Source organism: Dipodomys spectabilis, unplaced genomic scaffold (assembly GCF_019054845.1).
Source record: "Dipodomys spectabilis isolate Male_0828 unplaced genomic scaffold, ASM1905484v1 ptg000178l, whole genome shotgun sequence".
In the NCBI taxonomy this organism is placed as follows: Eukaryota; Metazoa; Chordata; class Mammalia; order Rodentia; family Heteromyidae; genus Dipodomys; species Dipodomys spectabilis.
In genome coordinates, this window is record NW_024870855.1 from 8,040,115 (window position 1) to 8,054,487 (window position 14,373).

The 14,373-nt window shown below is 42.7% G+C and overlaps 1 protein-coding gene across 1 annotated transcript; it reads left to right on the plus strand.

Moving 5' to 3' along the window:
• The first annotated feature begins 736 nt into the window (after positions 1 to 736).
• Sfrp4 (secreted frizzled related protein 4) lies at positions 737 to 13,341 on the plus strand. Its single transcript, XM_042695031.1, has 6 exons — positions 737 to 1,181; positions 3,099 to 3,179; positions 3,276 to 3,341; positions 5,441 to 5,639; positions 9,880 to 9,943; positions 12,988 to 13,341. The coding sequence occupies exons 1-6, from the start codon at positions 737 to 739 to the stop codon at positions 13,177 to 13,179; spliced, it is 1,047 nt and encodes a 348-aa protein (XP_042550965.1). The 3' UTR covers positions 13,180 to 13,341.
• Positions 13,342 to 14,373: the final 1,032 nt, after the last annotated feature.

Below are 14,373 nucleotides of genomic sequence, written 5' to 3' on the forward strand. Positions count from 1 at the left end.
TCTAAATTACTGGCACAGGAACATACCAAGAGCCAGTTGGCGTGGGGGGGGGGGGGAGGAAAGAAAACAAACGAACCAGAACTAATGTCCACTAGCTACAATAACAACAAATGCCAACAAACGCCAAGCCACGTAGGGGGGGTACCTTCCCTGATCGCAGCTTTCCCGGGTCCGCCCCGCCGACTCAGGACTCGGCGCGTCTCCCGCCCCCTCGTGGAAAAGCGCGGTATTACAGCTCTTCTTCTGTTCCCCCAACTCCGAATCTAGGGCGGGGGGGACGGCGCGGCACAAAGAGCGAAGCGTGTCTCTCTTTCTCTCGCCCTCTCTGGCAATCCCCGTATCTGGTGTCCAAAAGGGTTGGCTACAGACGCTCCCTTTCTTGCTCCGTAGAAGGACTCGTCAGACTGAAAAGGAGGGACTTTGAGGGGACCAGGATTGCAGCCATTTGGGGCGGAGACGAAGTCACCGCCCCGCACCGAGGGCCTGGGACGGGTCGGGATAAATAGGGTCCCGCAATGGCCGAGGCCGGCTGCTCCCGGAGCGGTGAGGTCCCGGACGCGAGTTTCTCGGTACGGGCCATCGGCGGGCAGAGCCCCGCAGACTGGAATCTGGGAGGAGGAAGTCCCCTGCGCCTCCCCAAACTTGCTCCTTGGAGAAAGGACCGGGACCGATCCAGGAGGCGCGGGGAGACGGGTCCTCCGGGCCGGTGGGAAGCGCGTCTGCGCCGGGCCGGGCCATGCGGGCTCCCAGACTGCTGGCGCTGTGCCTGTGGCTGCGCCTGGCGCGGGACGTGCGCGGCGCGCCCTGCGAGGCCGTGCGCATCCCCATGTGCCGCCACATGCCCTGGAACCTCACGCGGATGCCGAACCACCTGCACCACAGCACCCAGGAGAACGCCGTGCTGGCCATCGAGCAGTACGAGGAGCTGGTGGACGTGAACTGCAGCGCCGTGCTGCGCTTCTTCCTGTGCGCCATGTACGCGCCCATCTGCGCCCTGGAGTTCCTGCACGACCCCATCAAGCCCTGCAAGTCTGTGTGCCAGCGCGCCCGCGACGGCTGTGAGCCGCTCATGAAGAGGTACAACCACAGCTGGCCCGAGAGCCTGGCCTGCGACGAGCTGCCTCTCTATGACCGGGGCGTGTGCATCTCCCCCGAGGCCATCGTCACCGACCTTCCTGAGGGTAAGGCAGGATGGAGCGAGGTGCAGCCGCTGAAAACCAGGGGGCCACACCTATGGGTGCCCGCGGGTGCCCCGCATCGCACTTCTATGAGACTTGAAATGAGAGATGGCTTGCTCCCAGAGATTTCACCACGGATCGGCCAGGCACGGGGGGGGGGGGGGGGGGGGGGAGGGGGGAGACTCCAGGACTGGAGGGAGTGCAGACAGATTTTGCTTACAAGGAGGCAATTGGCAATGAGGCTTTTCCTGATGATGGCAGCGACTAAGTTTTACTGGGTGTGCAAAGCCCAGTGTCTGTGTGAACTCATCGAATGCCTAAGCCCGTCCCACCAGCTGCAGGCTAATGCTCTGTCTTTTAATCCCATTTCTCGAAAGTTCTGTCATTTAATAAGGCTTCTGGAAAGTTCAAAGCGGCAGTGGTCATCTCTGGCCAGCGTGAGTGTGGTAAAGAGAGCTGACCTGGAAAATGGTGGCCTCTGTTTCATGGTCTCTGACTAGGAGCCAGTGACTGTGGCATCTGTTGATCTGACCACTGATTCACTTCCTTCCTTTCTTGGGTCCTTTTACTGTTTTTTGTTGCAAGGAGCACATCTACAGTTACTTCTTGAAAGGAAACCTAGGGAAAGTTTCTCTTTCTTCTCTGTAGGCATCCCCCAGGGCAGCTTCCGCCTTCCTAAGAGCTCAGGGCTGTGGTCTCTTAGTGTGGTTTCTGTAGTTAGGTCACTTAGCATTGCCCAAACAGGAAAGATAACCTGTCAAGTGGAGGCAAATACAAACTCATCTCTAAGTAAGACAGTGTTTACAAAATACATTTGCAGCTTCAATGTGTTTTCTGTGTGCATGTCCTGGGGCTTGAACTCAGGGCTTGGGTGCTATTGTTGAGCTTTTTTTTTCTTCTTCAAGGTTAGCACTCTACCACTTGAGCCATAACTCCACTTGCAGCTTTTTTGGTGATTAATTGGAGATTAGGGTCTCACGGACTTTCCTGCCCAGGATGGTTTTTAACTGCAGTTATCAGACCTCAGTTTCCTGAGTAGCTAGGATTACAGGTGTGAGCCACCAGTGCCAAGCTTATGGCTTAAATCTTATGAATGGTGTAGTGTTACGCAGCTGTGAACTTTCCTACTCTATAAAACATGAGGTGGGGATTTGGAAATGTTCTTCTTCCCTTTTTTTTTTCTTTGTTAGTCGTGGGCCTGAACTCATGGCCTGGGTACTGTCCCTCAGCTCATCAGCTCAAGGCTAGCACTCTACCACCTGAGCCATAGCACCACCTCTGGCTTTTTCTGCTTATGTGGTGCTAAGGAATCGAACCAGGGCCTCATGCACACAAGACAAGCATTCTACCACTGAGCCACCTTCCAGTCCTTGGAAATATTCTGTGTTTGTTTTTTAATGGTGCTAACTTGAAAAAAAACCAACATTTCTTTTGTATGTGTGCTTGTGCAGGTACTGGGGCTTGAACTTAAGGCCAGGCCTCTATCTCTTAGCTTTTATGCTCAAGGGTGGTGCTCTACCACTTGAGCACAGCTTCACTTGTGTTTTTTTTTTGCTGGTTAATTGGAGACAAGAGTCTCATGGACTTTCCTACCCTGGCTGGTTTCAAACTATGATCCTCAGATCTCAAACCTCCAGAGTAACTAGGATTATTAGGTGTGAGCCACTGGAGCCTGGGAAGAATCAACATTGCGATACAGCTTTGGGAGAGAGTAATGTGATTTATCCAGTTGGTTAAACAGATGTGCATTGTGTCAGTGTTTGCTTGGATAACAGAGCTGGTATAGAAGACTGCCTTTCTCACCTGCTAGCATTACTATTTACTACTATCAGGGTGTGTGGATTGGCTCATTTGTGTCCTTATTTTGAGGAGAGTCAGTCACTGACCACAGCAGTGTGGCCGGCCCTGTTTGTGTTGCAGATGTGAAGTGGATGGACATCACACCAGACATGATGGTACAGGAGAAGCCGCTTGACGCTGACTGCAAACGTATGAGCCCAGGTCAGTTCTTTCCTCAGACTCCTTCTTATTCTCTGCAAAGACGTCTGGATCCATTGCCAGCTTTTAAAAAAAATCTCTTTTCCCACCCTCTTTTAGATCGGTGCAAATGTAAGAAGGTGAAGCCAACTTTGGCAACATATCTGAGCAAAAACTACAGCTATGGTGAGTTCCCTAGTACAGCCATTCACTGTTCACATAGTGTACGTTAGAAAACCAAAAATTGTGCCCTTGGCCAAGCTGGATCTAATCATCACAGAGGAAAGAAAACCACCACCACTGGTTGATATTTCTACTCAGTTCTGTGGAGTTCTCAATGACATAATAGCAACTGGGAAGTTTCTTACTTTTATAGATGAATGAAAGTAAATTACTGCAGTCTCCCATAAAGGCACTTGTACAGATTAGATTTATAGTGTGATACTTGCTTAGAAAAGGCCACAGTGCCCTTCATCTCTTCCTTTGGTTCTGTTGCTACAAGAATGATGGAAAGTAGCCCAGGTTATGATCACTGAGACCCAGAGCATTTAGTCCTGCTCCTGTATCTTTTAAACTCATAGTTATAAATATTTAACATCTTCAGGAAATCGTGAGGACATGTATATTAAAATAGTTCACATGTCCTCCTCTATCTTCTATGGATGACTCATTTAGCCTTTGCTTCCAAGGAAAATGATATTTTAAAGGTTTTTAATACAATTTTAATTCAACTACCATCATTTGAAAGTAAATTTCACTAAAATGCCTTTAAAAACATCTACTTAGCCTGTTTATATATTCTTGCATTTCCTATACTATTTATTCTAGAATAATAAAATGTTTGTTGAAAAAAGAAACACCGATGCTGTTTGTTTGCTAATTTAGTTTTCATATTTCATAAGAAATGATGGCTTGTTTATCACTTTATTTATTTATTTATTCAAGTAAGAGGAGTGTGGAAATTCAGAAATTTGGAAAAGTAACCTAGACTTAAGTCTTCAGGTTTGGGAATCTCACATAGCTAATGAAAGTAATTCAACAACAACAACAACAAAATACAGGATCATACATTATCTTTCCAGGTAGCTTTTTATTTGAAATATGTTCTATGTAGATAGTGTGTATGTGTGTGTGCGCGCACGCGCATGTGCACGTGTGTGTGTGTGTGTGTGTGTGTGTGTGTGTGTGTGTGTTCCTGTGGAAAGCATATGTATGCTGGTCCTGGGGCTTGATCTCAGGGCTTGTTCACTGTCCCTAAGCTTTTTATGCTCAAGGTGGCTACTGTTCCATTTGAGCCACGCCTCCAATTCTGGCTTTTTGGTAGTTACTTGGAGATAAGAGTATCACAGCCTTTTCTACCTGGGCTGGCTTTGAACCACAATCCTCAGATCTCAGCCTCCTGAGCATCTAAGATTAGTGGCACAAGCCACCAGCACTAGGCCTAGGTACTGTCTTAATCTCATCTCCTCAGTCCTTTCTATGCCATGATCCATTCTTCAATGTGAGTATTTCTCTGTCATGCTATTTTCTGGGATGCCATGCTCTGGATCCACCTTAATGAGTAAGCCTTTCTTGTAAAAGTGCTTTGGTTCTTCCTGCAGCCAGATTCCTAGGTTGCAATTCAAGACCAACTCATAGTTGGGCTGATTTCCACTCCACAAGAGGCAGTAATAATAGCAAGAAACCAAAGAAGTCAGAATTTAATCCTTGATCAAAGACAGTAACACTAACAGCCATCTGTAATAACAATTCTACTTCCACAACCCTGACCTTGCCTTGTCAGTCTGTGAAGCCAGAGGATTGTGAACAGCTATCCTCAAGGAAATGTTACAACTTTAATTATTTTCCCTATGAACTAGAAGTTGAAGCATCTGATGCATGATTGTTGGAATAGGAACTTCACAGTGACTTCTGAATCTGAGAGTTGTGGTATTGACTTCAAAGAGAATGGAAGCAAAAAAAAAACATCTGTTTCTATGAAACTCATCCTGACGTACAAGGGCAAACCCAGAGTAAAGCCCACTTCTAAAATTTTGCTTTTCTATCTTGCTGTGTGATTCAAGACTTTGAAAACAAGGTTAGCGATTTGAGATGCCTTGCATTGACCAGGAAACTATAAGGGCTCTTTTTCTTTTGTCTTTTTTTAGTCTACACTGGGACTGCTTTGGACATAAGCCCAGTGACAGGAGTGATGCTTTATAAGAGTCCCTAAATTTGAATTGAACTTACCAACCCCATTTTTCCTCCAGAGCTTCAACAATACTTGCATTGCCTTTTCATTGCAGTCATCCATGCCAAAATAAAAGCTGTGCAGAGGAGCGGGTGCCATGAAGTGACCACAGTGGTGGATGTAAAGGAGATCTTCAAGTCCTTGTCACCCATCCCACGAACCCAAGTCCCACTCATCACCAATTCCTCGTGCCAGTGTCCACACATCCTACCCCATCAGGATGTCCTCATCATGTGCTATGAGTGGCGCTCTCGGTAAGCTGGGAGAAGCAGGCAGGCAGGCATAACTGCTTGTAGCTTACAAAAGCAGGGGACCTCATGTAGCAGGCGTGGTTTTAAAAACAGCAGCAAAATTTTGCCAAGAATCGTTTTTATAGATGCCTCTGTTAGGATAGTATAGATCCTAAGTGACAGGTAAGTCCTGAACTGGATGCCTTAATTACTTTGCTAACAGAATGAGGGAAAACTAGAGATGGGAATATTTGAGTAGAATCTTTAAAAATCAACTTCAGATTTCATGAAGCAATTCCAAAACTGTACAGATGAGTACATCACTTTGAGTCAGAACAATTCTTTTTCAATTATCTGGCCAAGCCTAATGTGAAAAGTATTAAGGAGTTTTGATAACATCTTTTGTAACTTAGCGGTCAACTGATCAACCATCTATGGATTTTCCTGATGTATTCATACAAAGCTGTGAATGTGTGTGTCCATTATTATGTGTAGTAATGGGGTTTGAACTCAGGACCTTGCAGTTGGTAAGCAAGTACTGTACGGCCAGGCCATGCCTCCAGCTCTTTTTACACTGGTTTTGTGGAGATAAGGTCTCACTTATTTTCCTGGGCCTGGAGCTCTATCAATCCTTGCATTCTGTGTTTTCCACTGCAGCTGGGATAATAAGTACACACCGTTGTGATGGCTTCTTCTGTTGAAATGGAGTCTCATGGAACCATGATCCTTTATTTATTTATTTATTTTTAAATCTCAGCCACCCACAAAGCTGGGGCGACAGATTCACATGGCTAGCAATGCTCAGCTGTTGATTGAGGAGTTTCATAAACTTTTTGCCTGGGTTGGCCTTGAGCCATGACCTTCCTGATCTCAAGTTTTTGAGTAGCTATGACCGCAGGTATGAGCCTGTGATCTAACGGTGACTTTAGAATCTAAGAAGGTGTGATTTCCAGGTGTCAGTGGCTCATGCCTATGATCCCAGCTACTCAGGAGTCTGAGATCTGAGAACTGAGGATTGAAGCCAGCCAGATAAACAAATCTGTGAGATTTGTATCTCTAATCTGTAAAAAGCCAGATGTGGAGGTGCCAGAGTTTCAGAGATGGAACTGGTGTTGCTCAAGTGGTAGAATGTCAGCCATGAGTGAAAAATCCACGGGAGAGTAAGATGCCCTAAGTTCAAGCTCTGGTCCTGGCATGGGAAAAAATAAAGTGTGATTGTCAAATCCACACCTGGCAAATTACAGATGTTTCATGAATGTACATTCACACACACACACACACACACACACACACGACCCTAGATTGGAGTGCTTGTCACCCCACCAATTTGCTACTCATCCTTTTATAATCAGCACCATTTTTTAGAATATGAAGTTGAGTGCATTAGCCCACGTGCCAGTGCATGACCCCTAAGTTGCTACAAATATACTTCTCCAGAAAAATCACTACTTTTTATAAGAAGTAACCTCTTTCTCTGCTGTCAGTGCATACATCTCTCTTCTTGGTGGGGTCAAGACCCCATTCCTCTGAGAAGAAAACAAGTCCTTTTTCAAGGGGACTTCACTTAGATCATTTCTTGTTCTGTATTCCCACAATATTTGTGCCCAGCCTCAGATGCTTCCCTGGGTTCTAAGCTCTCAAGCTGTTTGTCAGCTTGCATTTGTGTCTCTTTCAAGAAGCAGGCATGCCTCTCCCCTGAGGCTCGTCTCTGCAGTACTTCTACTTGCAGATGGGGAGATAAATGGTCTTGTTTATTTGGACAAATGAATGGATTTTAAATCCACCCCAGTACAAATATTTTGGGATGAGGATTTATGTATTCACAAATGATGTTTATGATTATGTGGAAAAATAAACTGGGAAGGGATGGAAGGAGTTTTTAAAAATAAAGATAATAGGGCCGGACAATAGTGACTTATACCTGTTATCCTGGCTACTCAGGAGGCTGAGATATGAAGATCACAGTTTGAAACCAGCTCAAGCAGGAAAGGCTGTAAGACTCTTATCTCCAATTAACCACCAAAAAACCAGAAGTAGAGCTGTGGCTCAAATGGTAGAGCACTAGCCTTGAGCAAAAGAGCTAAGAGACATCACCTAGGACCTCAATTCAAGTCCTAGTACCAGCATACACACACACACACACACACACACACACACACACACACATACACACACACACACACACACACATACACACACACGTAAAGGGAGGAGATCTTGTAAGATACACAAAACTGGTGCAAAACTGGTATATCACAACCAGTGATATAAGGATGTTAATATAAGTTAAACACAGGAGAAATATGTGATACAAATTCTAAAGCAAAAGAGAGATTTTTATTCCAAAGAAATACAATGATATGAGGGAAAGAGAATACGTCATTCAGACTTTGGGAAAATCATATTTTTCAACTTATACTCTAATATAAAGTAAATTTAAAATAGATTAAATTATTTTAAAAGTTAACTGGAAGGGACAAGATTAGTTAAATATGTGGAAGGCTAATACAAGAAATTAAAAGGAAAAATATCGCTATGCAGAGTTGGCCACATAGTATTATACACATAAAAATCACATAAACACAGAAAGGCAAATAAAAATTGAGAAATTGCGATCACACAAAAAAGGAATGGCCACCTGTCTAATGAAGAATTTGTACAAATCCATATTTGAGATGTCAAAAATAAATATGTGTGTACAAATCCACAGAAAGAAATTCCATAAGAAATATGAGGTGACATTGATCAAGATGCATTGTGTTCATAAACTGCTTTGTGAAATGGAAACTCCTTTGTACAACTACTTAACAATATTTTTTGAGGGGGGGTCCAGTCGTGGGGCCTGAACTCTGGGCCTGGGTGTTGTCCCTCAGCTCTTCAGCTCAAGGCTAGCACTCTACCACTTGAGCCACAGCGCCACTTCCGGCTTTTTTCATTTTGCTTATGTGGTGCTGAGGAATCAAACCCAGGGCCTCATGAATGCAAGGCAAGCGCTCTACCACTAAGCCACCTTCCCAGCCCCTTAACAATATTTTTAAGTAAACTACAAATAGTAACTAAACCGTTACAATTTACTGTCTCAAGTCCAAAAACCACGAAATCCAGATTCCATTTTAACTTAATTCTTAATATCAGTGTATTGCATGAAATTACAATGACTTAGAAAATAATTTGTCATGCTGTGTTGAAAATGTGTTTTTGATTGTTTTTGTTTTGTTCTAGTCCTGGGGCTTGAACTCAGAGCCTGGGCGCTACTCCTGAACATTTTTTTTGCTCAAGGCTGCTGCTTTATCAATTGAGCCATAGCTCTACTTCTAGCTGATTTGGAAGGCTTCCCAGGCTGGCTTTGAACTCTGATCCTTGGATCTCAGCTTCCTGAGTAGCTAAGATTATTAGGCATGAGCCATTAGCACCTGGCTCATGAGACTCTCCAAGTAACCATCCAAGAGCCAAAAGTAGAGATGTGGCTTCAGTAGTAGAACACTAGGTTTAAGCATAAAAGCTCAGACCCTGAGTTCAAGCCCCAGGACACACACACACACACACACACACACACACACACACACACACACACACACACACACACACAATATCATTTGACTCAATTAGTCAACTTTTAGAAATCTGCCCTGAGCCAGTACACACTACCATGTCCAACACATGAGTGGGTAATGAGTCATAGCTAAGCAAAAGGGGGAATGGATTCCATAGTTATAATGTTTATTTTATTTTACTCTATTTTATTTTTATTTCTATCTCTATTTTATTTTTGGTGTTAGTCCTGAGGCTTGAACTCATGGCATGGGTACTGTCCCTGAGCTTTTTGGCTCAAAGATAGTGCTCTACCATTTGGACCACACTTGTACTTCCACCTTGGTTTTTTTGTTTTTTGGGCTTTTTGTGTGTGATTAAATGAAGTTAAGAGTCTCGTGGACTTTCCTGCCCAGGCTGAGTAGCTGGGGCTACTGGCATGAGACCCAGTGCCCAGCTTGCTTTTAAAGGCTTTTTTTTTTTAGTTTTTCTAATCAGAAAAAGGATACTATATGGACAAAGGAGATATCTAGTATGATCTAAATAGCCAACATCATTGAAAATATGCACATAGGAAGAAGGAACAATGTGAGGAAATGCTAATGAAATACGCATGATAGATATATGGCTTACAGACAGAAGGATTTTTGAAGACATTTTATAATTTTTTTCATGTTTAATTTTTTGCTTTTATAATCAAATGCTGATTACTAAGATAAATTGCTTCTTTCAGGATGATGCTCCTTGAAAATTGTTTAGTTGAAAAATGGAGAGATCAACTTAGTAAAAGATCCATAGTAAGTATATTAGCAACACTGTTACAAACTCGTGTAAGGAAATTCTGTGGAATTGGGAATTCATATTTTTGCATCCGAGCTCACAGGTTGCCAGAAACATACACTATCTGCCTTTTTAACAGATAACTAAAGAGGTATAATCATTCTTCCTTGCAATCTTTATGAGAACATTAATGAGTCAACTTCTAGTTCCATTTGAATATTCTGTTGTTTACAAATTAAAGTAGAATTTTTATCTCCTTAGTGAATTACAGTTTAATTGCTGTTAGTAAACAGTAAGAGACATGTGGGCAGAATTATGTCTACTAGAATTAAAAGCAACATATACTTGTTCTAAAACTCATACTGTCATGGTACCTAGCAAAATCTTTCCCTACATTTAAAATAAGTCGTTTTCAAGGGGAAAAAAAAGGTGAAAAACTATTTTGTGGCTAAATGTACCTTAGTAACATTCTGCAGATGTTGACAATTTAATTATAAGAATTAGAATCGTTTTTGCTCAAAGAGCAGAAATTGTTATCAGAGAAGACATAAGGTAATTGGTTCAAATGTCTTAAAGCATTTCCTTTCTTCTGAAAAATAAATTTAGAGTGATCCTGAGCATTTGTATTTTTGGTTTCATAAAAGGGTCTGTTTTGCCTACATTTTTGTAGATGGTAAGAACAGAGAACCTTGGGCAAGGCCAGGGGATATATTGATACTTATGACACTGCTTCTCCAGACTCAGCATTCTGCACAGCAGGGCCCATGCTTCTGCACTGAATCAGACCTAAATCTCATGACTGCTGACTCATAAAGTGCTCGGTGTTATTAGACAGAAAACTCTGGAGGAAATGGGTGTCTGCTTTCTCTTGCGGTGGATTAGAAGCATCTATGAGGAAAGCAGGCTGACCATAAGGACCTGACAGGGCTGAGATAAAAGAGCGCTTTCAAGAGTCATAGCTTGTCAGGCCGTTCACCCTGGCTGCAGTGTTCCCAGGAACTTCAGTAAGAATCTGAAAACAGTCTCCATGGGAGAGCATACACAATGCTGACGGTATTGCTCTTGAGGTTTAGAATTGTGCCCTAGAAGGGCAAGATAGTGCCTTCTTTTCCATTGCATCTGTGGTGCCTGGAATTTTGTCCTGCCTATGTTTCTTCACAAAGTTTTTTTTTTCTTTTATCTGTTTTGTTTTGTTATGTGTTGGTCAGGGAGTGCTAGACTGGGCTTTGGCACTCAGAGCCTCACACTCTGTAGCAGGCACTTTAGCTTTAGTTATTTTCAACCATTGTCTTGAGAGTTTCCCTGGAGCCACATACAATGAGCTGCAATTCTATCTATGCCTCCCACATGGTTGGGATTGCAGGTGTGCACCACTTCACCTCATCTCAGATTTCTTATTGGAGGAAATATGCTGTAAAAAAAGAAGGGACATAGATGTGGTAATACAAACCAGTGACTGTCCAAGTGAGACAACTTCCACTTATTTCTGACATGAGTTTCTTAAAGAATTCACCTCTGCTCTCAGGGAAAGTTGATCAGTGTTTCCAAGGTCTGGGCAGCTGGCAGAATTCTTCATTTACCCTGAATTCCTGTTTGTGACTAAGATCAGTTTCGTCCCCCAGCTACAATACACAATGTACACAATCTGTACATTGAGAGTTAAACCATCTTCACTGACTTTTATTCCAGTATGTTATAATTGCCTTAGTTTAGTAAATTATAATAAAATTATTAATAGCTATTAATATTTATAGTACTTTTTACACATTAATGATTATTATTTAGTATATTGTTTACTATATTAATTGATTGCTATCTATATATTAATTGGTAATAATTTATAAATTAAACCTTACCATTGGCATATTGTGCAGAAAATCAAGAACAGTATACATAGAAGGTAGTTCTATCATGGTCTCCAGCATTCACAGGGGATCTCCTCACCAGGGTTACTGTGTTAGGCATCGGTATGTTTCTCTGGTGCTGTGGATGTAGGTGAGCTCCTGAGTGTGATGCAGTTGTAAGGAAAAAGCAGAAAGGAGATGGAGCCACATATTCTGAACAAGACAGCCAAAAATCCTTTATTAGGATTGCAGCTAGGAGCAGAAGGGAACTAACACTGTTCAAAGAGCTAATCAGGCTGGTCACTTAACCAAGGGACCAGAGGCTTTTATTAATTTTTCTAAAGCAGGCTAAAGTTTGATAATTGCCCATTGTCTATGGGCATGATCTCAGAAGTTGTTCTCCTTTTGAGGTCAAGAATCCTGAGTCTGGTGAATGGGCAGCCGACTTGACCCAGGAACTGTCGCATGAATGAATCACTGTCAGGCATAGAACACCCTGGCTTCCTGATTTGTTCAGGGCCTTATGGTAAGATAGGGAGACTGTAGATGCCTGAGCTGTACTGAAAGCACAGGGCAGGCTAGAAGCAGCATACAGCAACTCCAACATGCAGCAGGCTGTGCTAACTCCATATTTTAGTCTTCGACAAAACATTTTTTTAAATGACAGTTATGTCTGCATGCAGAACTGAGTAGAATCAGATCCAAGGTTATAGGCAGCAAAGGAACACACAGAGATGGAAATGTCATTGTTCTTCTCCTACCCCCATTTTTTCTTCACTCATCTGACATCTCAGGGTTTCAGCAAAAATGGTCTTCAAGTTTCTACAAAGGAATCTAGGTAACTGTGAACATAATCCATGCCAGCATTATTGTCTCCAATCATTGCTGCTCAGCTCAATGACCTCCAAAATTAGTAATTTTTTTCAAGTCAAGTCAGAGCAAATGCTGTGATTTTCCTCTGACAGTAAATTGATAGCAGGGCTGATTCTAGAGACGCATGAAGGGCATTTTACAGGGATTAGGCTTTTCCTTGGTACCAATGTCCCCTTGTCTTTGCATCTCACTTGTGTAGATTTAGCTCTTTTATTAGTCATGAGGGGTTTTATGAATGGGGAACAAATGAATGGATCTGCAGCTGTGCTGTGAAGTATGATACTCATCCTTGTGCAAACAGATTTAAATGTACTTGACAGACCTGTTCACTAATTTCTTCTCAGCAGTGGGAAGAGAGGCTGCAGGAACAGCAAAGAACAATTCAAGACAAGAAACGCACAGCTGGACGTATCAGTCGTAGCAACCCCCCCAAACCAAAGGCAAAGCCACCCATTCCCAAACCAGCCAGCCCTAAGAAGAACATTAAAGCTAGAAGTGCTCAAAGGAAAATGAACCCCAAAAAGACTGTGAGCTAACTGCTCTTCACAATGGAGACTCTTCACAAGACAAGGCTGAGCGTTTCCCCGGACAGCCACCTATGGTGCCCACACTCTTTCTAGACACCATCTTGCAGGATTTTTCTTACTGATAGGATTTCTTTCATCTTTATAAGCCACCTATGTCATGTTAATGGTATACTATTTGCTATGGAAGGTGTAATAAATAAAGCTGGTCAGAAGACTTTTTGCAGATATGTGTGCATACTGTGTGATCTTTGTATGGGAGGAAATGTAATTCTATTCTTACTATTTGTCCTAATATACACATTGCGAAATTAATGCCATATTTGAAACAAAGCAATTGTTTTAGGGGGGAAAGCCCACATTTTTTTTTATTGTGAAAATACCATACACAGGGGTTACAATTACATGGGCAAGGTAATGAATACATTTCTTTTTCTTCTTTTTTTTTTGGTCCAGTTGTGGGGCCTGAACTCGGCCTGGCCACTGTCCCTCAGCTCTTCAGCTCAAGGCTAGCGCTCTACCACTTGAGCCACAGAGCCACTTCTGGCTTTTTTCTTTTTGCTTATGTGGTGCTGAGGAATTGAACCCAGGGCCTCATGAATGCAAGGCAAGCGCTCTACCATTTAGCCACCTTCCCAGCCCAATGAGTACATTTCTTATCAAGCATTGTTGCCTCCTCCTTTGTTTCCCCTTCCTATCCCTTCCCATCTCTCCCCCATACTCCCCTCCCCCGGCCAAAGTTGTAAAGTTTGTTTTTCAACATAACGACTTGTACATCTCATTCCTGCAATGGGTCCACCTATATCCCTATTTAAATGATTTGTTTTTTCCCTTCCCCTCCACAAATTATACCAACATCAAATACAGTGAAAGCAGGGGGAAAACCACATTTTCATATCCATTTAACTCCTACTAGAATTCTGGGGATATTTTAAAATGTGATTGGAAATCTAATCATCTAGGAAAGTGAGAGAAATGAATATTTAAAAGATCTTTGTGTTGTGATTATGTGTAAGGAGTTTCCTGATGAGTGAAACATCATGTTTGTAAGACTTTCAGCTCAGTGTTTAGCCAGAAGCTCTAAAAGCTAAAATAGTAATGACAAATAAAACGGAGAGACAGATAATGCCTGGGCTCTTTTTTTAATGAAAAAATGTTCATTTATTATAAGTAAAGCACTGTTCCTAGGTTCTTTACTGTCTCAAA

What these genes read in the sequence shown, in the direction of transcription:
- Sfrp4 (XM_042695031.1), top strand. Translation starts at nt 737, where the DNA reads ATGCGGGCTCCCAGACTGCTGGCGCTGTGCCTGTGGCTGCGCCTGGCG. An exon ending in CTGCAAACGTATGAGCCCAG is followed by an intron (nt 3,180 to 3,275) that starts GTCAGTTCTTTC and finishes ACCCTCTTTTAG; the next exon opens with ATCGGTGCAAATGTAAGAAG. An exon ending in GAGCAAAAACTACAGCTATG is followed by an intron (nt 3,342 to 5,440) that starts GTGAGTTCCCTA and finishes TTTTCATTGCAG; the next exon opens with TCATCCATGCCAAAATAAAA.